We start from the raw sequence: 22597 nt of genomic DNA, 5'->3' as shown, positions 1-22597 counted from the left end.
AAAGTAGTTAATTCTATCTGTAAAACATCTGTTTTTCTACAACAATTAGGCATCATCTATCTCAGAAATGTAGTAATTATTTGTATCGTTGGCCGTATTTGTAAGTGCTAGTTTATGTACGAGCACATGGCGTGAGTGTCATTTTAACATGTTCACAATCACAAAAGAGTGTTTATTAGTGTTCTGTGGAATTATGGGCTATGATGTCATTGTACATTTTCTCCTGCTAAATGTTCGGTGAGAGCGAGCTACTAAAAATATTAGCAGCTTGCATCAGTTACATATACAGTAACACATAGTATATCTCGGTAACACTTTATTTTAAGGTGTCCTTGTTACACGTTACATGTACTTACTATTATAATAACACTTAATTATGCATAATTACATGCAAGTAACCCTAAACCAAACCCTAATCCTAAACCTAACGATATATAGTAAGTACATGTAGTTAATTAATATTACTCAGTACTTAAATGTAATTACACTGTAAAAAGGACATCTTAAAATAAAGTGTATCCTATATTTTTACAAACATTTTTATTGGCTTTTGTTTTTTTGGTAAGATTTATTTACATCTAAATCTATAGCTACAGCTACTTCTACATCTATCTATCTATCTACTGAAAAATGGTACAGTTAAAATTATAATCAAGTACTTTACATGTGCTTTAGTTTAGTTTAGACAATGTGTGCAACAGTGTACTTCAAAGCACACAAAAAAGTATTAAAACAAATATTTAAAAAACCCTTTAATTTGACATTATTAGAAGGTGCACTTTTTAAAGTGTTCTTAAGTGTGTTAAGAAATAGTCAAGAATTGTACTCTCTTTAAGGACACTTAAATTGGCCTTTTATTTTATTTGTAATTTTTTATATTATATTATTTTATTATATGCAAGTACTGTTATTTAAAAATAAAAATAGTTTGCATTTTATTTTAAAGTATTTGTACTTACCTGTACTTACAGTTGACTTACCTAAAAATACTGCTAATATACAATAAGATAATTACTGGGTTAAGTTTAGGTTCAGGGTTAGTATGTAGTTATTTACCCCGTTATTCCTATAACGAGTACACCGTATGTACATGCAGAACAGGACTGTAAAATAAATTGTTACATGTACTTTTAAAAAGCATAAAATAATAAGTAAAAAATAACTAGAAGTGCACATTTAGTGCAATTAAGCACACTTCTTTTTCATAAGGATATAAACACAAAGAAGACACAGATACTACGGCCACATCTGTCCAGCTGTCTAGTCTCATCAAAAAGGACAGACATGACAGTAGTAACATCCATACAGAGCTGTAATCAGAGAACATGAGGAAACCATCAAGGAACTAGACAGGGTGTAATTATGATGTCAGTTTTAAGCAGCTACAGATTATCATGTGACATGTTGATAGTGGGGTTTCATTCTAATGGTCACGTTGTGTTGTAAATCACCTGTGTCTTCTCTCAGTCAGTGGACTTCAGTAAAATGTGATGAATGAAGTGTGTGATGACATTGAAAGAAAAGCGACTCCATTGCATACGTGAACGGTGAAGTCTGATCACTTCCAGACTTCAAGTAAAACCTGTTGGATTTTTTCTTTTCTCAGGTCGTGCATATTCAAAAACTCTCCAGCAGGCCTCCATTTCCGTGTTGAGCAAGCGTCAATGCGAGCAGCGCTATTCTGATCAGTTCACTGGTCGCATGCTGTGTGCCGGCTCCTCCCACGATGACCACCGCGTGGACAGTTGCCGTGGAGATAGCGGCGGTCCGCTGGTGTGCGAGAGGCCGAGTGGAAGTTGGGTTGTATATGGGGTCACATCATGGGGTCACGCGTGTCGACTGCAAGATGCACCTGGCGTCTACACCAAAGTCTCTGCCTTCGTGCCCTGGATTAAGAAGGTCATTGGCAAGTAGGACCCAGAAAAATCAACCAATAACAGACAGCCTGACTGTGCGGGCAGAAAAATGAAGCACACTTTTAGAGTAAGAATCCTTAGAGCTAAATATGTTTTAGATTACGGTTTAAAATAGATAATAGTTTCATAACACTAGCTGAAATCAACTACAAATAAGTCTTAAATGTCAGAGAGAGTTATGTAGAGCCTGGCTTTAAATACAGTATAGTCCTCACAAAATTTGAACTTTGCACTAAAATTACACTGATAAAAAGAAAAACAGTGAAATATCTAAACATTCTTAAGATAAATGAGTTTAGAGTTTAAAATTATATTACGACTTGTTTTTCAGAGAATATATCATGAACAATTAAGTGTAAAGCTTTAAAATTTGTGAGGTTTATGCTTGAAACAATACAAAGTTGTGAGGTTATCTTGTTTTAACAATGGTTAGATATTTTTACTGGAAAACACACACATACACAAAGGCCCATCATAATAGCGATGTGTCGATTAGTCTTAAATTGGCAGGTTAAATTATTGCAGGTCCTCTTTGTTTTTTTTAATAATGAAAGCACTTCTAGGTTGAAGAGACCACAATGGTGAGTGTGGAATTATAGATTTTTTTTTTTTATTACGAATACAATAATGAAAGCATATCTGTGTGACTATGTACTTTATGCCATTAAGAGACAGAAAGTATTTGAGCCTGTAAAATGGGACGAGTAATGTTCCAGTTTGATATTGAAGAACGTTCCAATGGCTTGAAATCACATCAAGCTTTAATGCTGAAATGAGACGATTCTGGATTTCCTGCTAAGAAATGTATGGTAATTCTAAACTCCTGGGATATGGTTACCATGCCATTGCTAAGTAACTGACCACATCACCTCATCGACACATTAAATGACATCATAATGCTCCACAGGAACCATGACATCATTTATTATAGCACAGATGTTCGTGATGATAACTGGACTGAGGTTTTCTATATCTCAACATCAGGACAAAAAGCACATCATATATTTGCTTAATATTTTCACAGTGCCACAGTCACTTCCAGATGCTTGTGGGATATGGGAATTATGTGCAATGCAAAACTGTTTATACCTCCTTGTTTTAATGTTGTGATAATGCATTTCATTTCAGCGTAATTAATTTGTGTTTGTTTTCTGTGATTTATGTCGATATTACACATCTGTGAGCATGATTTATGAGAGTAGTCTTTATACAGACTACACCACCTTTTTTTTTTTTTTTTAAAACAACTGGTCTGTGTATATAAAAAAGCTGACCAACCACAATCTCTTATTTTGCACAAACTAAGGTGTTGCAATTTAGACTTTTTGTAAAGGTGTTTTTCTAATGCATCATTCAGTCACTGTAGTCTTCTGTTAATTAGCTGTACTATGAAAACTGTAAAAAGTGTTAATTTGTTAACACTTGGTCAAGAATTCTGTGTTTAGTATTGCCTTTATATATGTTTAAATATTTCTGAACATGGCATGGTGCTTTTATTATTGCCTAAAAAGTGTGTCAAGTCATATGTGACGCTATTCATAAGGGCTGCAATGTCATTAACAGCAAAACAAAATATGGTAAATAATATTTAGAGGAACTTAAAATCACAAAAAACTCAGTTTGGAGTATTAAACATTTAACAATTGGTATAAAATTTGTCGTTGGAATAAAGTACTGTCTGTTTCTTAAATTGGAAGAGAAAATTAGAGCGGAAAAACAGTAGGCCTATGTTTGTGTGAATGCACATCTATATTTCGCATTGGAGGAAGTTTCTGACCAAATGGTTAGCTTTAGAATTTCTGAGTACACAGGCAAGTTTAGCTAGCTTTGTTTTGTTCGCTCAGTGGTCAGTGTGTACAGTGTTAGTGTAGTCTTTTCAGAAAGCCCTTTGTTTACACAGGTCCATTGTGTGTGTGTTGACACTGCATTTCAAATACACTCCTCCTTTGAGCTCATCTCTATGGAGACAAGTTTACTGTATCATGGGAAACACCTAAATGAATGTTCAGAAATGCATGTAAGATTGTTTGTTTGTATTCATTCGCTACTTCCTGAAGCAGAAAACTACTTAAAGTAAATCTGAGTGAAAATGCGTTAGTTTTGCCATAAGCGCAAATACAATAAATGTAAAATTGGATCCCTGTGAATAACTCTGCAGTTATATAGGCAGGAGGGGGAGATGTTTCTCAAAGACTCTTTATCTAGTGAAAAATCAATCATGACTGCTCACTGAGAGGGAGAGATCTTAGCAGTGTCACAGCGCCATCTTGAGGATACTGTTGAATAGCAATAGCTTAATTATGGACGACCTGTGGAACTATCTAAATTAAACTTACATTTTTCATTAGGATCATAGACTATGACAGAAATCAGTAATCATTTACTTTATGATAATGTATCTAATATAAGATGAAACTATATAATTAAGGAAGATTGTTTACCCTCACAAAAAAAAAAAAAAAAAAAAAAAGTAGTGATGTCTTATCAATACCATGGTACAAAGCAAGATCTGAGAAACAGGCATTCGCCAAAAGTATTATAACAGAAACAGACCAAATGACTTATTTTAATTGGACGTTTTTATGATTTATTGATTTATGATTTTATATTTTTCTTACTCTTTTATATCAATATGGTACAATATTATCTTATTCAAATCAATGTGATTAACAAGTTAGGTCAAAAGTGATTTAAAAGTAATCTAAAAATTGTCTGATTATATTACCTAAAATGTGTAATGTAATGGATTATGTTAGGATATCTACAGTTTTTGTCATTTACTTTGGAATCAGTAATAGACTACAATTTGTAAGTAATCTGCCCAGCTCTGAGTGTAGACAACTTCATTGATTATAAAGGAAATTTGTGCAGCATTTAGTGGTTATAAAGGAAGGGCACTCCATTTAAAAGCTGTTTTTTATGCTGCGCCACACACACACACACGGTTTCGGGAGCGACATCCGCATATAAATGCGAAATCACTCTGGAAATTGTAATAAGTTAATTGATTCTGGAACTGGGATTGTTGTAAACATGAGCCACAAAAGCTTTTCAGTTTCATCACCAGCAACAAAATAATATAAAACAATACATACTACATAGCAATACAAATGTGTAATGTGTGGCATAGCTCATTACTCACCATTAAAATAGTTGAAGGCAGTGGGTCTCTGGATAAAGTCTTTCCAACGATAGCATTTTGCTACAAAATTTTATTTGCTGTAGCCTATATATGAAATCGCATATGAGACCAACACTTGGCACTTGGTGTCTCGCGTACTTCCATAAAATATTTTTTTCTTTAAAGATGTAAGTAAAATTGAAACTCAAGTTTTAAAGTTGAAATTTTGAAAAACTGTACTTAGAAATATTTGTACTTCATTTGTATCCTCCTCTGCCCACAGGCCGTGTCAGACCCTCAATATGGTGTAAATCCAACCTGTGTGTTCATTTGTACAGAAGCATGATCCATCTGAGAGACACAGATAGACTCATACAGCTATCTGCCTGTATAAAGTACAGTACGAATATTTTTATATGACATTTTTGTATTTGTAGAATCAGATCCAGATCTTTCACACACATTTCTTGAAATAACCCCATTTTTATGTTAGTGCAGCCTGTGACCACCAGATGGAGGTATTTCATTAAAAACATAATCACTACACAGCCTAACAATAAGGTTTTATACTGTATAATTGAACCCGTGCACCCAGCTTAATAGCGTGTGATCCCTTTCTTCATACTGTCCCTAATAATGTAAATACAAGATAATATCAGAGTATTGTAACTTCTACTTCCGCTCTGTTCATTCATTAGGTAGGTATATCAAATAGAGACAGAACTTTGCAAGAAATGTTTTACGGAAACATGAATCTCTCCAGTGTTTATTGAATATATATATAGTTATTTACATATTTCTCAAAGCACTTTCTCACCTTATTGAGGCAAATTGTTTTCAAAAATAAAAGTCACATTTCAAATTCATCAGCCAACCAGTTGCAGTCCAGTGGGCGGGGCTAAGGCTACCTGGCTACAGACATATGCCTAGACACACACACACGCACGCAAGGGCTTCTGTATTTACCCGTACACACACACACACACACACACACTGAAATCATTTCCACTCTTCAGGCCATTGTGTCTAGAACAACAGTAACTGGGACGTGGACTGAGACATTGACATCACAATGAAATCACTCCATTAACCGGTTTAAAGCTGATGCAGAAAACTTGACTGTGCTCTTTATTTATTTCTCCATATTGATTCTTAACATTCTGCATCTTCACTTTGATTGGCTGATAGATTGATTGACTGATATATTTGCAAGAGTGAGGTTATGAACAGTGGTTGTGCAGTTCTAAATCTCTCTCGACGATGACGTATAAAATCTAAAGCCATACCTTTATATCCAGTGACTGATGGGGAAAGTATATATAGGAGGAAGTCTGAGAACATTTTCATTTTTCAGTTACAGTCTTTATGCAGTCTTTGTTTAGCTGCATCTGAAGTTCAAGGGTCACAGTTACATCACCGTACCTCACTGAAAAAAAACAAAAAACTGACCTTTTGCAACAAAAATGTCATGTTGCCATGGACACACGATACTGCTTTGTTTGGATTTCCAGAGGCACCAATGATTGGTGAGTTGAATTTCTGACCTTTGCTCTGCAAGCTTGCAGGTAGGTGGCATTGAGTACCGTTCAAGTGTCTAGTTTCCATTGAAGGGTGAATCTGGATCTTTGACCCAGAGGAGCGGTGGTTTGGTTAGGGCTACCTGACCTTCTGTAGTTCCTCTCTGAGCCAGGCTGGTAGCGGCTGACCCAGTCTGTGCAGCAGCTTAGATAATTCAATGTTCTGATCCCTGTAGAATCTGGAGAGAAATGCTCGTGACTAGAAAAGGAAAGAGTAAAAAGAACACAATTTTTTACTGTGCAGAACAGCTACAGACTTTTGTATAGAATATTGGGACATATTTTTAATTTGGTCTTTTGGTTTGGCATGCACCTGTACTGAAGAAATGCAGTGGTGTTTTGACTAACTTAATTTGAAACTCAGTTTATGATTGGATTAGCTATTTTGTAAGGTATCAATTATTTTCAAGAGAGATGGGACAATAGCATTTATATCAATATACTTTGATGTACAAAATAACAGAGGACAGACTGGACTTGTGTGGTTCAGGAAAACACACAATCCAAGTTGTCCTAAATAAGAAATCAAGTGCTTCAAACTAAATCAAAAGCATACAGGTTAAATCTTCTTGACCTCGTGTCAGATGCATGATATGTAATGCTTTTCTAAAGGTGTTTTCCACAGCACACAGCTTGCGTCTTATGGTTGTATTCTTATCTGTAAATGTTAGAAAATAATGTATTTCCATTTTCCATAAAGATTGGACTGTGTCTGTTAAACTTGTTAAAAAAGAGTGCAATAATTCAGGCTAAATAACACTAAATATTTTGCACTTCAGACATCTGTTTAGTAAACCACTGTTTAATAAAAAAGGAAAAACAAAGGAATTTTATTTTGTTTTTCACTGAACCCATACCAAACTATGACTTAGTACATACTAAACCATCATTTTGTGTACCATTACACCCCTAATAGTATACAATGTTATTAAAGGGATAGGTCACCAAAAACATTTACATGTCATCATTTATTCATCCTCATCCCATTCCAAACCTGTATGACTTTCTGCCTCTGTGGAACAAAAAAGAAGATGTTTTGGGAAATGTTTTTTTTTTTTTGGCCATTCAGTGTTGTTTTGGACTCCACTGACATTCACAATGTGGTCAAAAACAGTTGAACCATTCTTCAAAATTTCTTTTGTGTTCATACACTCTCAGAAAAAAGGTACTAAAGCTGTCCCTTTAAGGTACCATTATAGAACCAAAGGTGTAGCTTTTGAAAAAGTACCTCCCCGGCTTTTGTACCTTTTTTTTTTTTGTGAGAGTGTAGGTTTGGAATGACACAAGAGTGAGTAAATGTAAGATTTTTTTTTAGGTGAAAAACTAGAGAAATAAGAAGCGAGAGTCAGAGCTGTTCTGTTGGTATCAGTTATTCAGTACATGAGCTACAGACATGTTAGCTGTTGCAAAATTGAACAGTCAGAGGTCAGAATGAGTTCTCTCTCTCTCTCTGTGACCCATATTACTCAATGATGGCAAACCTCTATAATGCAGCTGTAATGATTAAAGATTAAAGGCTCCATTTTGCTCAGAGTTTACTGTTGTTAGGTGGTACCTCAGAGTCCATGGGTGGGTATTTGCGGCCCTTGCTCTTCCCCAAACATTTAGTCCTGCCCCCTTCCAACAGCTGACACCAAAAGCCCTTCTGAGGATCAAACCTGTGAACAAAGAGAGAACTATTTACAATATAAAAGACTTCTTTCCTCAAAAACATCTTTCCAATTTGCATATTCATTGTAATATATACTGTATATATTGTGTATCTATCCATCAATCTATAGTCTCTCAATACCTTTTTGATTTCTACACTCAGCAATGGAGGGAATCTGGAAAACTCCAGAATGTTGTTCAACACACACACACACACACACACACACACACATAGATCTGACTGACAGATGTCTGCTGTAACCTTGTCTGTCTGTCAGATGAGACATGGCCTATTTTGATAAGCATTCAGAAACACATCAGCAATCTCTAACAGCTCTCAGCAAAACGTGACAGAGAGAGAGAGAGTGTGTGTGTGTGTGTGTGTGTGTTAGTGCAAAGCAGAGGGTAATTTGAAACATGAACTACAACACATTTGTGACACAATCTATTTTTTGTTTTGTTTTACTCTCTCACTGTCTTTTTTTTTTTGGTTTCACTCAATCCTATTTCTTTTCGCTGCTCTACAGTTTTCTCAAATATTCTGTGTTTAGTCTCAGTCTCAGAAAATACAGAGAGAATAAAGAACATAAGAGCCTTTTTTCTAACTCTGGGCACTTTTATGTCCCCAGGGTGATTTATTTTAAAACCAAGATTTGCTTTATGAGTGTCATATTAAAATTGCCTTGGAAACTTTGTACTACACTCCATTTTTTTTAGCAAGGTAAAAACATGTTATTTAAATGCCTTGGTTGCACCCTTTAAATATTGTTGTTCTTTCATAAGTGATAATCTAATTAAAAAATTAATAAGTTAGTGTACAATAATTTATATTCATTTAAAAGTTTTATAAAGCCTTATAAAAAAATTATATTTAATTATCTGTAATTTTGTCAAATTATGTATTCGAAGCTGATTTTGGAACATTCAGATCACACACTGCTCAGTTATTTATAAATCAAAGCCAGACAGAATGTTTAACAAACATCATTTGGATTCTTTGTGTGGTTCAATCAACAAGCACCAGCTGAGGACTGCAGACCAGTGGATAAAATTGTTTTATTATTGAATTATTGCAAATTTGTATTTTCTTGATTGTATTTCCTGTGTATCTTGATGCGTAACAGTGTGAAAATATAATTGAATTTTGTGTATTTAGGATAAATAAATTGTTAGCTATAAATTATCCAAAAGAGAACATTAAAAATGTAATTTCTATCACTGAATGCTATCAAACACATCATATGAGATGGAGATAACACCTGTTGAGCACTGTTAGTGGACAAATTAAATACAAGATAAAATTTTACAGATAAAATTCATTTGAAAAATTAATAAAACTACCCAAGAAACACCTTTAAAAGCACCAAGATGAAAGCACCAGAGAGGCAGAGGGAGTGATATATGACATACGAGACGAGAGACAAGCAGTGGAACTGCAAAAGACAACTGTTGAAAGACAGAGACTGAAACAAAATATGAAATGAGGAAAGTGAAGCCACAAAAAGAAGTGACAGTAACTGAAACTGACAGAAAACAAGAAAAAGTAGAAACAGGCATGATGAGAGAGAGAGAGAGAGAGAGAAGAGATGTGTGGAGAGATGAAGTGAGAAAGACTCAAACAGAGGGAGGATATTAATAAAAGTCAAAGATTGATGGAGCTGTCTGTGCTAGAGAACACATGCAGAGACTCACAGAACGTTCAAACGAGAGAGAGAGAGAGAGAGAGAGAGACACTGAAACAGACTGCATCTGACACAGGTAATACTGAGTTCAATGTTTTGGCCTCTTATGTCAATGGCTGTAGAATGACAAATGTGAAACAGCCATTGTTTCATTTCAAAATACCATTGTTTCTTTCCTCTTTTTGCCACAATGCATTTTAGGTCGTTTAGGACTCACTAAAAATATTTTATATTTATAAATTTTTTATTAATCATAGTGTGCATTCTTTTAAAGAAAATATTTATTTTTATAATTAAAAATAATTACAATTATTTAATATTGTTTTATAATTAATTTTAATTTTTACTAATTTTCTGTCCCAAAGTTGAGATGAGCAAATGTCATTTTCACTTGAACTGAATTTCATGAAATACATTAAATGTATTACAGTACAATATGATTAATACATATGGTCCAAAACAACATTTTGTCACACTTGCCAAAGATAGGTGAAAAATGGGAGAAAAAGTACCTGCCACAAACCTTTCTCACTGACCATGCATTATTATTATTTTTTTAAATATTTATTTTTTTGGTATGTTCGGATATTTTTAAAACCATGAGTTTTTGCCACTCTGTGAAACTGCACCTGGGACAAAAATCTTTTTATTCTTGTGGTTTCATGTGAGGAATATTCCACACGTGTTGCCACATGGTGTTCTGGAGAAAAGAAGAAGAAAAAAAACTTCTGGTATTGGATGAACTTCTCGGGTTGTTATAAAGTTGTTATAAATCGTGAGTTGTGATAAATGTTTTCTTTTGGCAATCTGTATGAAATTGATTCGAGTCACAAGTTATAACAGCAAGAGTCAGTTCAAACATGACTGAACATGCGGAGTGTTCATTTCGAAATATTAATTAGCAGAAAGCGTGGCCTCATCCTCTGACAGGTGGTTTTCCAGCCATTAAGAAGCGTTGATTGACAAAGAAGAACACGGCAAACTGTTGTCTTTCACACATGCAAACTGTTAGAATGTACATGACACTTTAAGAGCAATCTAACACAGAGAGAAAGTGTCAGATGCCTAACGAGCTGTTTTTAATTGGAGAGGCCAGATGAAGTTAATCTTCTTGCTCTCATGCTGTGTTAATGGCTACAGCCAGATTATCACAATTAATCTCATTCGCCTCTGTACAGATTATACAGACATCAACTGCTGGGAACAAGGATCTATCGACTCATTTTATCATCTGATTCTCAAACCCATGGGACCAGGGACAGCATGGATGACAGGCTCGCTCCTGTATCATACAGTATCTCTGGATGAGCCCGAGTCCATCTGTGTGTATGTGTGTGGTCTCATTTGTGTATCCAAGTACGGACCAAATGTTTCCTCAGTGATGGTAAAACCTAAAAAACTACCATCTCTGGTCCTACAGTCAAACCCAAAATTATTCAGAGACCAGACATCATTTGTGATATTTTTTTACTAGTGGGTGCAGGACACTATAGTTCATTTATGTAAGTGAGGATAGCAAAATAAAGTGAACTGTGACATATTATACCCCAAAATTCTTCATACAGTGGACTACCAGTAAAATTATTCAGACACTTTGACCTGACCATGTTTTGCTTAAGTGCTTTTACTTTAATTGCTAATGCAAACCTTTTACATCACAGACTGAACAAAATTAAGCATTGCTTGGTAATCGGTTGAGCTAAACTGGTATTATCTAATTGTTTACTTAAGTTTAACAGCTGAATAATTTTTAGTTGATTGTAATTATCTGATATTGTCAAGATGAATTTGTTCTGACACAGTTTAATTCTGAGTTCTTGTCATATTTTATTACCATTTTCTAAACTATAGCGAATAAACTGTTATAATGTGAGAAATGTTGAAGGTGTCTGAATACATTTTGGTTTGACTACATCACACAGCTGCATTCGAGAAACTTATTATTTGTAGAGCTAATAATGCATGCAATTTATTAAATACGTTTTGTGCTTAACAGTGCAAATGCATTTATTGAATATGATATTATAACTGTTTCATTAATTTTCAACAAATTCACCAGCAAAATGCCACCAATTAGTGAAACAACATAATTGACTGAAATGTTAATGCAAACACCAGAGGAGGACTGCAGGCTAATGGCTAAAATATCTTTACATAATTAAGATTATATCCATAAAGTGTGGGATCAGCTATTTTATTATTAAATTATTGGACATTTTCGTGCTTGTCATTCCTGTGCATTTTGATATAGTTTAAGGGAATTTTCAATTTTGCACATTACTGCTCAAAAGTTTAGGATCTGTACTTTTTTAAAATAAATTAATAGTTTTATTCAGCACGGCTGCATTATAAAAATCTAAAATGTGTTACATTTAACAATAATGAAAAATTTTTAAGTACTTGCTATTATTTTGAACTTTTTATTCTTTAAAGATTCCATAAGTACTTTATAAAATTATACATATTTTCCACAAAAATATTAAGCAGGAAAACAGTTTTTTAATAATAATAATAATAATAATAATAATAATAGTAGTAATAATAATAATGTATATTCCTTCAACACCAAATCAGAATGATTAGAATGATTTCTGTGACACTGAAGATCATGTGACACTGAAGACTGGAGTAATGGCTGCTGAAAAAGAATAAAATACATTTTTAAATAAATGAAAATGAAAAATGATTTGATATTGTAATAATATTTCACTATTTGACTGTTTTTGCTGTCGTGGTGGGCCCAAGAAACAATATTTTAACAATCCAAAACATTTGAATGGTAGTGTACTTATTTAACTTATGAAAAGAGCAAAGAAATTCATGTTTTGGGTCAAGGATATTATAGAATAACTGCAATTATGCAAATTTGGGAGGTCCCCATTTGATATAAAATGTTCATGTGTGTGTGACCCTTACGTGAGTGCCTGGGAGTAGTTGTAATAGGGAGTGACACCCAGAAATTTCTGAAGCTCGTCCATCACTTTAGCTGGGTCATTCCTCAGCTGCTGTCCATCAATAATCATCAACTACAGGAAAAGATAAAGAGAGACAGACAGGAAGTACACAAGTCAGAAAATGTACTGTAAAAATACTGAAATCAGCAAGGGTTGGTCCGGACTGGTTACCTGGTTTGGAGGGTAGTATGTGAGCCATCTCTCCAGGTGTGTGGCGTAGAGTCCAGGTACGAGACAGCGGCTCTGGAGAGAGCGCAGCTCAGGTGGAGCGAGCTGGTCAGCTGAAATAACCTCATAGAAACTGAACTGCAATGCTGCTGGGTCTTCATGAGCCCTCTGATGCTGCCAGTGAAATTCAAACTATTTTACAAACCAAAACCAACTGCACAGTGATTTAAATATTATTATAAATGATTATAAAACAGTCTCAACTCCGCATGTATTTTTGTTAAGTAGCTATGTAATAAGCAAGATAATGTACAGGGCTTTAACTGTATTTCATTTGGAATATTATTCTTTCAATACATTAGGTGAGATCAAAAAAATCTTTCTTTTCATGTTCTTGTGGTGTGCGGTAGCAGCTTCATGCTGTGCCCTCCTGTGCATGCTGTTGATGAGATTTCTGCCTCACACAAACTTGCGTTTACACCCAGTGATGTTCTCACTCACACTTACACATATTCAATCTCTCCACAGTATCACACATGAACATGTGCACGCTTGCTTCCTACAGAAATCCACCAAGCACATCGACACGCATGCACAAAATGCATGATTTTACGTATTTACGCTGTGTATATACTACTTTGCACTAAAAGAGTGAAAATATGTATTAAAGGTGTAAGAAAATATCAAACACACTGCCCTCTATAGGTCTGACAGAATAATGTGTATCTGCACAGTTATTTTTTGAGCTCCCTTCAGATGCTAAATGGATTGTTTTCTCTTTTTTTTGGCTCTATGGATGAATTTGTATTGCCTTTTTATTTAAAATTCAAACCAGCCAGCTCTCCTAAAGTCAAGTCTCCTAAAGTAAACATGCACATTACTGTCTGATTTAGCCTTATATTTTTGAATAATTTATTAATAATAACACAAATATGACAATATGAATATAAGACATGCGTGTGTTTTTTTGTTCCTTTATAGAATAATAAATGTCTTTTGTTTATTTTTCGGCATTTATTAAGCTTCATTTTAGTAATTCTACACAGCATATTCATTCTCATGTACCTATCACATTAAAGTTTTATGTATTCTGATGTATTTGTTTGATATCTTGACTTTTAACAACCGCCACTGCTGCAGCTTTGCAAAGAAATCAGAATTATCTTTGTCTGGATATGTATGATATAAATGACTACTCCACTCAAAATAGCTATTTACTATTTTATTATCTTTTAAAATGTCATTTATTCATTTACTAGCAAAGCTGATTTGGTGCTCAAATAAAATGTCTTATTATTATTCAACATTATTATGTTTATGTTATGTTATGCTTAATTTTTTAAGTATATATTTTTTTTCCTTAGTATACTTTTTTTCTTAAAAATAAAATAACATTGAAGAGTAGTGTACATAATCAAAATATGAATTAATCTAATATTGGATAACATTAATTAATAGTGGATAAATGGTCAAAGGCATTAACTTTTTTTTTTTTTTTTTTTTTTTTGCTGTACAGCAGTCTCTTTCAGCAATCCACACAACTCTTGATTGGTCAATTCTACTAGTCTTTGCTTTGTGATTGGTCAGTGTCATACCTGGTACCAGCTGTATGCCCTGTCTGAAGGGTTGATCAGGAGAGTAAGGATTTTGGCTTTAGGCAAGAGAGCAGCGGCTCGCTTGGGCGTCTCCTCAGAAGGAAAGTAATTTGCGCTCTTCTCAAACAGGAAATCTGTGCTGACATTAGAGGGTACGGGAAAGAACTCCATGTACCTTTGAGAAGAGAGGTGTATTGAGTTAGAGAAAACTCACACAAAGACAAATGCACACACAAGCATAGGTGTCATTTTCAGTGGGACATTTTGCAATGGAAGATTCTGTCCTCGCCACTTTATGAAAAGTGCTTGCGGCAGGGATACTGTATATCTAGATCAATGACAAATAAGAATGTCCAATATTAAAAAAGGAAAATCTTTAAAATTCTAGTTTAACCATCAAGTAAAACATTTCCCTTATACCTTGTGTATGGAGCCCTGCACAACATATTGTGTCCACAAATTAAGAATTTATTCCTACAACGTATTAATTTATTCCCTAGTTTTACATAAATCATAGCCATGTTGTACTAATTTGTTCCTCAAGGGAACAAATTAGTACAGTGTTGCCACATTTTACCTAAAATGAAGGAACAAATTAATTAAATGTGTCCACGAATTAATAAGTCATGGAAGTGAATTTGTAATTTATGGCATGCCATGTGTGTGTACACTTTCATTATTATAAAAAAAAAAGAAAAAGAAATCCACATATTTTGTTCGAAGTAAACAAGTATATTTTTAAACTATCAAATTATTTTAAGAGATATTTTTATCAAACTCATCAACCTTGACACTCTTCAGGGGTTCAAAATATTAATAATAGGTAAACTTCTTATAATTAGCAGGTTGCCACAAGACATTAAGACTAGACCAACGATTTATAATATAATAATATTTTATCAACTGACTTATTAAACCCTAAAATCGACAGTAGCAGATGAACAAATGAAAGTTTAAAAAGATATGCCACAAACATATTTAAGCACTTAAGTCTGAGAATAATTGCTCCTACAAATGACTGTGTAATAAGAACTTAAGAATAGCAATTCAAATGATTTTTTAAACATTTCAATTTGTAATAATATTGTTTATATTAAACTTTTGACTTGGAAAAAGAGACAATGCTCCAGATCTGTCTTTCAGATCAATACATCACATAGAGTATTTACCAAAACAGTGGAAGATCATGTTTAATTATTTGGGCTTGACCTACTTAATATTAATGAGCTACACCTTAACCACTTACGTGATGTCAGAACCATTGTATATCCCTCCAAAAACATTTTAACAAGTGAAACCCACGCACAAATGTGTCTGGTGCACAGGAGCACACTTCACACCCACCAGTCGATGCCTTTGTGGTAGTTGTTGGTGTTGAAAAACTGAACTTCCTCGAATGTTTTCACACTGGGGAAGTTGCTGGAGATGAAGGGATGCATGATCAGGAAGAGGTAGAGCGCTGTCGTGCCTGGTGAGAGAGAGAGAAAGAGAAAGAGATGAAGGGAGAAAGGAAGAAGGAGGAGAAGTAAATCAACGAGGCCTTCCTCTGCTAATGATGAAATTATATGTGCAGCTGATAGCGCTGAAGAGAAACATTTTAGGCCTGGAGATTCAGCCCACAGACCGAGAAACTAAGAGACATGGGATCAATACACCATTTACCTTATGGATTTTTTTTCTGTGTGTGTATTGCGAGTTTGTGATACAGCAGGAAAGAAGATGAGTGCAGAGAGGAGAAGTGTTTAACAAGACAGTGTCTTGACACCAATCAAAATCTTACAGCCCCAAAACAGCGCTCTGTCTTTTCCCTTGTTCTACCCCCCAGCCCTCTGGGGATGTGTCTGTATTGTTCTCCTCTAGAGCTGAACGCCCATGGTTGCACTTTCATCATTTTCAGCGGCACAAGGTGAGATATGAAGCAGGATCAAGGGGAACAGCGAAGCGAGGAGATACGCACGCACACACATGCGGCTTTGAAGCCCTGCAAAGGAAAGACAGAAGAAACATGCTCTCGTAAGGGAAGAACAGAATTACCTGTTTTCTGAGGCCCGACCACCATGAACTTGGGCAGCCTGTCGCAGGTCTTCTCTTTGGACCAGATGTCCTTATGCCGTTTATCATCGCATGGGTTCTGAAGAACAACACCGTAAACGAGATCAGGCGTAAAGTTCTATCAAATGAATACAGGATCTGTTAACAGAAGCATGGAGACAGTGGACGAGACAAGGTCTGCAGCTTGACGCCTACAGTATATGGAGATCATCTTCAGATTTCATACGACAGATATTAATAGATATTCTAGAGCCATATTCAGATGGGATACAGTATGTGTTTAAAGTCATTTTTTCTGCAGACGACTGTGTGTGTCATCAATTTGCACATAATGAGAAATATGTCAAAAACAGAACAATACAAACTTTTTTTTTAGTTCAACAACTATTATGTAAACTGTACTAGCAAAGCTTTAACACCTATATGCTGCATCTTTTCAATATAAAACATAGTTGGAGCAACCAAACAAAAATATGATAAAATTGCGCAAAACCCCCATAAATCCAAGTGTTGTCCCTGTGAGAATTTGTAAAGTGCATCTTTTCATTTTCTGGTGGCTTTTCATTGGTCAAAATTCACTTGAGACACATGGAGTGCTTGATGTACAACAGTTACAAGGCCGACAGGTCACAGAGAGTGGGCTTTTTACGTCAGTTTGCAAAGAATTGCTTTTACCTGTGATAATTTCTAAAAAAAGAGGCTGTAATCTTAAAAGTAATCATAAAAGAAGCCTTAAATCATTGACTCCATTGAAATAAAATAAAATAAATAGGTTGGGAATAGGTTTATTATTTTTTTTTATCGTTTATTTCGTATCGATTAAATGTTAATGGAAATAGTTTGAGGATATGGTTAAAATGACTGACCTGCCATAGCGGGTGTCTCTGCTCTGGGAAGAGAGTGAAGTACTTGTGTGCGAGCTGCAGTGGAGGAAGTGTGTGCAGCCTCAGGTTGGTCCAGCATTTCAGGAAGTTAGCCAGATTAGTGAACGTATACAAGCCCAAGCGGTCGTTCCCATAGTTGGAAAGATGGGTCATAAATATACTGATCTACAGAGAGGAAGAAAAAGAGAAATTGAGTCTTCATTCGTTCGTCATCATTAAACAGCAGTCTCCCCGCTATTATAACATTTCTGCTAATATAGTGAAATATGTGAATGTGATGACCTTAGTTGTAACACCCCAGTGTTTCCTGTAGGTTGCAGTATTGTGCATATTAATGTTCAGGTTTTAAACCTTTGCTCTTCCATTATACTAACACCTTGTCTCATAAGCGCGAGTCCATAAACGTGCATTAGTCGCATTTGTGCATGATTTCATTTGTCAAAAATGCATCGTAAACGGCCCAGCAGATGTTGATCATTTGGTTTGGTGGCAGTCTTTGATAAAGGCTAAATGTCGCTTAGCAACCCTATACACTGATTTCCTGCGTCTGGCCCTTTATGGGGCGGTTCAGAGCACCCGTGGGGCACATTCAATTACAGCAGGCCGATCAGCGGTCTTTCATATGAGGTAAGCCCAGCGGATGCGTCCACTTCATGTGGAGTGGAGCTGTAATTCTGATGTAATCCACTAGAGTAAGGTCACTCGCGGACAGTGTCTGTGGAGATTAGGATCAATACAATTAACAAGGGTCTGCTGAGAGAAGAGAAAAGATGAGAGGAGTGAGGAGGGAAAGACAGGAGAAAAAAGAAGAGCGACAAAGTTTTATTGGGTCTCTATGCTTGACTGGTTTAGTAGGTTGCATTGCGAGAGGAGAGGAGAGGAGAGGAGAGGGAATATGTGGCCTAGTTTAAAACAGACACTCCCGGTAATGCCAGGCAGGGCTGGCGCTAAAATTCACCTGACCCAGGACAAAGTTTTTATGGGTGGGTCCACACTCGTCCAGGTGCAAAGAGTAGTGCTATGAGATAGGGGCCCTTAGGGGCCTACCCTCGTCACAGGGTCCGTGACAGCATTCCCAGATGTCCCTCCTCAATGACGGCCTTGAAGCTGGGCAATAAAATCTCATAGAAACCTTAAAGATAGACTAATAATTGATTTATATACTTGTACTTTTAAATCTGTTCTTTTATATCAGATCGGCCTATAAAGAATGGTACCCAATAATGCCATTAATAATAATAATAATAATAATAATAATAATAATGTATACACTAACATTCAAAAGTTTGGGGTTAATTAAGCATTAAATTGATCAAAAGTAACAATGATGACATGTATAGTGTTTCAAATGAAAGCTGTTTTTTGAACAAAGGATCCTAAATATTTTGTATCACAGTTTCCACAAAATTTTTCAACATGAAACAATAAGATAAGATAAAAATACTATTAATAAAGGATAACAATAAAAAAAGGTATATTTAGCACCATATCATCATATTAGAATGATTTCTGAAGGATCATGTGGCACTGAAGACTGGAATAATGATTACTGAAATCACAGAAATAAATTACATTTTAAAATATATTGACATAGACAACAATTATTGTAAATTGTAATAATATTTAAGTTTTTCCTGTATTTTTGATAAAAAACAATGCAACCTTGGTGAGCATAAGAGAAAATCTCCAACCAACCAAACCAAGTTAAGTCTGTCATAACTTAAATATATTGGGTTTCTTCTTCACATATGTATGTGTATATATGTGTGCATGTGTGCATATGTGTATGCATGTATGTATATATGTATATATATGTGTATGTGTATAGTAGAAACTTAATTTCCTGTAAAGCTGCTTTGCAACGATTGTATCGTAAAAAGTGCTATACAAATAAACTTGAATTGAATTGAATTGAAAATCTTATCATCCCCAAACTTCTAAATGGTAATGTATACTATACAGTACATAATAATAATAATAATAATAATAATAATAATAATAACAGATAGCAAAACAACTGCATAGAAGTAAAGTGCAATATGAAATGAAATAATGTAAACAATTATTATTGACCTGTATATAAATAAAATATAATAATAAAGTTGAAAAATGAAGAAAATATGTTTCTGTATTTTTATTACTTGCAGAAAAAATTAGTAATGGTTGTTAAACAACAACAAAAGTTTTTTAAACTCACAGGTACATGAACCAGAAAAAGGCAGCAGAAGTCAGTGAGAAGCTGCACATTAAGCATCCACACGTTTTAGCAGAACTTTACCACTGACATCAATTCATTTTCCGTATAACTCTTACATTTATCTCGAAATGAGATCAGCTATATTATATAACTGTTTATTAAATTGAAGGTAAAAGAGAAGACTATGATCCATTAGAACACACTGTCTCCTGTAGACTAAAAGTGTTTTATAATCAGCCAGGATCTGGTTGGAGCGTGTAATGGACTCTGTATCAGGGCCTAAGTGCTGCTCCCTCAGAAGGCTGCCGTGGATGTGTTGGAGGCACGGCAATGGCAGCAGGCTTTGATTGATGGATGGGATGCTAGGTGACCGTGAGCAGGGCGGGGAATATTTATGGGATAATGAGACAAGTTTAGCAGCTTCTGTCACGCTGGCATGCTTTATGCCAGACCGGTGTAACACACATACTCTAGCGTACACACTCGCAGCCGCCGAATTCAATTTAACCCTCACGGGAAAACGAATGGGACCCGTGATATTAAAAAGATGTCAAGCATTATAAAGTATTTTGGTGGGATTGTGGTGAATGTTCGCCTTCGCTCCACACACATAAGAACACAGGCTTTTCCCATATGTACAACATCAATCTGACCACTGAACAAGTTCTGCTGTACCACAAACAGACTGATCAAGATATGATTTATGCTGCGCTTTCAGCAATCAATAACAAACACACACATAAGCTTTGTAAAACAGACACCAGCAGAAACCAACAAGCCCTACACAGACACACAGCCATAGGTCGTATGATTCATTTTACCTCGTGCTAGCAGCCAGGGCAAAGAAAGAGAGCAAGCAAAAAGAGGAAAAGAGAGTGAGTGAGTGAAAAAAAAAAAAAAAAAAAAAACGTCCTAAAAGGATCTCAGGTCCAAAGGCATCTATCCTGCTTGTCCAACACACACTTGAGAATGCCAGCACAAGCCACCATTTTAACAGCTAAATTTGGACTATCTATTGAACATGCACACACACACAAACACAAACACAAACACACAAACACACACATACACAGCAAGAGGATCTAAAGGGTTCCAAACAGATGTTCCTTCTGGAAGAGGTTCAGGACCTGACAGAATTATAAATCACTAGCCTGGAAAAGACATGAAAATTTAACCAGCAAACACTAATATGCACTCACAAACACACACTCACAAACAAGGATGAGAGCCTCCAATTACCACTGCTCACCTTTCACTGTGACTATGAGCATTACAGGCTAGCGTTTAAGAAAGGTTATTTAAATTAGAATTTGAAGTTCACACAAGGGGCATAATAACTACTAGTTATTGTAACTACAGTAATTGTGTATTTAATTTGCTTGCACCATTTGTCCTTAAAGCAAGACTTAAGCTTTCTGTAATGTGTACAGTAGTCACATAACAGGACATTTACATTCATTAATCCAACAAACATCTTGTTGTAGCTGATGTTATAAACGTATTTTGTCTCACGTTGACAAACACTGGCAGCAAAATTACATTTCCCTAGAGTTTAAACAGAAGAACAGGAAATGCAATACATAAATTATTAATAAATAGTAAATTTAAAACAAATATTAAACAACTCCATCTAAAATTAATAAGTGGCAATAAGTAAAAAAACCCTTATAAACAGTATTTACTAATGAATTAAATTTATTATTTTTTGTCAAAATAATTAAAGTACAATAAATTGGTTAATTTATTACTATCACATTATTCAAATTATAAAATTATATCATAATCTTTTAATACAACTCTTATTATATTGATAATTTTATTCCAACTGTTACTTCTGGTAGGAGGATAATTACTTTATATTTGGGATTACGTTTCAGTTGAAGTCAGATTCATGCTATACAATTCTGGCCACGATTTTATCTGAGGCAAATTTTGATCCACCAACGGCTGGTTAATTGCCTGCAATAAATGTAAGTTTAATGGTGCAACACACAAATACTCAGTAACCAGGCTAAGTTGTAACATACAGCTTGTACCCTTGCTCAATCAAACTAACAAACAAACAAACAAACACAAACCCAAACACAACATAAGAGCAGTCATACATTTCTCCATTCCTCAATCAATTTGACTAGAAGAACTACAATTCTTATACTATAAGTTGCTGGCTCTAGTTCATCTCGCCATAATTTCAATAACCAGTTTCAATGTATCATACTGCAGTTTTATCAGTATAAATGTCCACTCCATTCCATTCTATTCTATTCTATTCTATTCTATTCTATTCTATTCTATTCTATTATGTTCTAGTCTATTCTATTGTATTCCCCATATACAGTACACCTGCAAAATCCAAATTGATTTTATGTTCTGTGTAGTATTAATCTTGACCTACTTGTTCAGATTGGTCCTACATGATTATCACATGTACTTATAATGACTTGGCCTGACCATCGCATTCACACACACACAAACACACACACACACACACACACACACACACACACACACACACACACACACATTGCCAGCATATAATATTAAAGGAAAAGTTCACCCGAAACTGTTTACTGCTGCAGACCATTGACTCAGTGAGCTGAACTCAAGAATTCTCCAGAAGTCAGACTGATTCATGAGAGATCAACCAGTTTCATTCCAAATTAATATGACAATCACTTCATGGGTTCAGATGACTTGGACAATTCTTCAAAAATGGTAATTTTGCATTTCATGCATAAAGGTTGGACAATTCAGCAACGCAAGAGGGGCAGAATTTTCATGTTTGTATATTCTGATGGTAT

The 22597-nt window shown here is 35.0% G+C and overlaps 2 protein-coding genes across 3 annotated transcripts in view; one reads left to right on the top strand and one right to left on the bottom strand.

The window, feature by feature from the left end:
• The window catches only part of prss12 (serine protease 12), a 37017-nt gene extending 32759 nt beyond the window's left edge, over positions 1-4258 (top strand). The window contains exon 13 of the mRNA XM_058792577.1: positions 1607-4258. Coding sequence (XP_058648560.1) covers positions 1607-1914 — 308 coding nt within the window. The 3' untranslated portion in view covers positions 1915-4258. The remainder of the gene's footprint in view (positions 1-1606) is intronic.
• Positions 4259-5682: 1424 nt separating this feature from the next.
• The window catches only part of ndst3 (N-deacetylase/N-sulfotransferase (heparan glucosaminyl) 3), a 70018-nt gene continuing 53103 nt past the window's right edge, over positions 5683-22597 (bottom strand). For both annotated transcript variants that reach the window (XM_058790900.1, XM_058790906.1), the window contains exons 8-15: positions 17582-17764; positions 16698-16794; positions 16008-16131; positions 14664-14838; positions 13072-13242; positions 12863-12972; positions 8170-8272; positions 5683-6813 (exon numbers count right to left, since the gene is read on the bottom strand). In XM_058790900.1, coding sequence (XP_058646883.1) covers positions 6694-6813; positions 8170-8272; positions 12863-12972; positions 13072-13242; positions 14664-14838; positions 16008-16131; positions 16698-16794; positions 17582-17764 — 1083 coding nt within the window. In that variant the 3' untranslated portion in view covers positions 5683-6693. The remainder of the gene's footprint in view (positions 6814-8169; positions 8273-12862; positions 12973-13071; positions 13243-14663; positions 14839-16007; positions 16132-16697; positions 16795-17581; positions 17765-22597) is intronic.

Source organism: Onychostoma macrolepis, chromosome 01, assembly GCF_012432095.1.
Source record: "Onychostoma macrolepis isolate SWU-2019 chromosome 01, ASM1243209v1, whole genome shotgun sequence".
Taxonomy (NCBI): Eukaryota; Metazoa; Chordata; class Actinopteri; order Cypriniformes; family Cyprinidae; genus Onychostoma; species Onychostoma macrolepis.
This window is presented reverse-complemented; position numbering and strand designations above follow the sequence as displayed.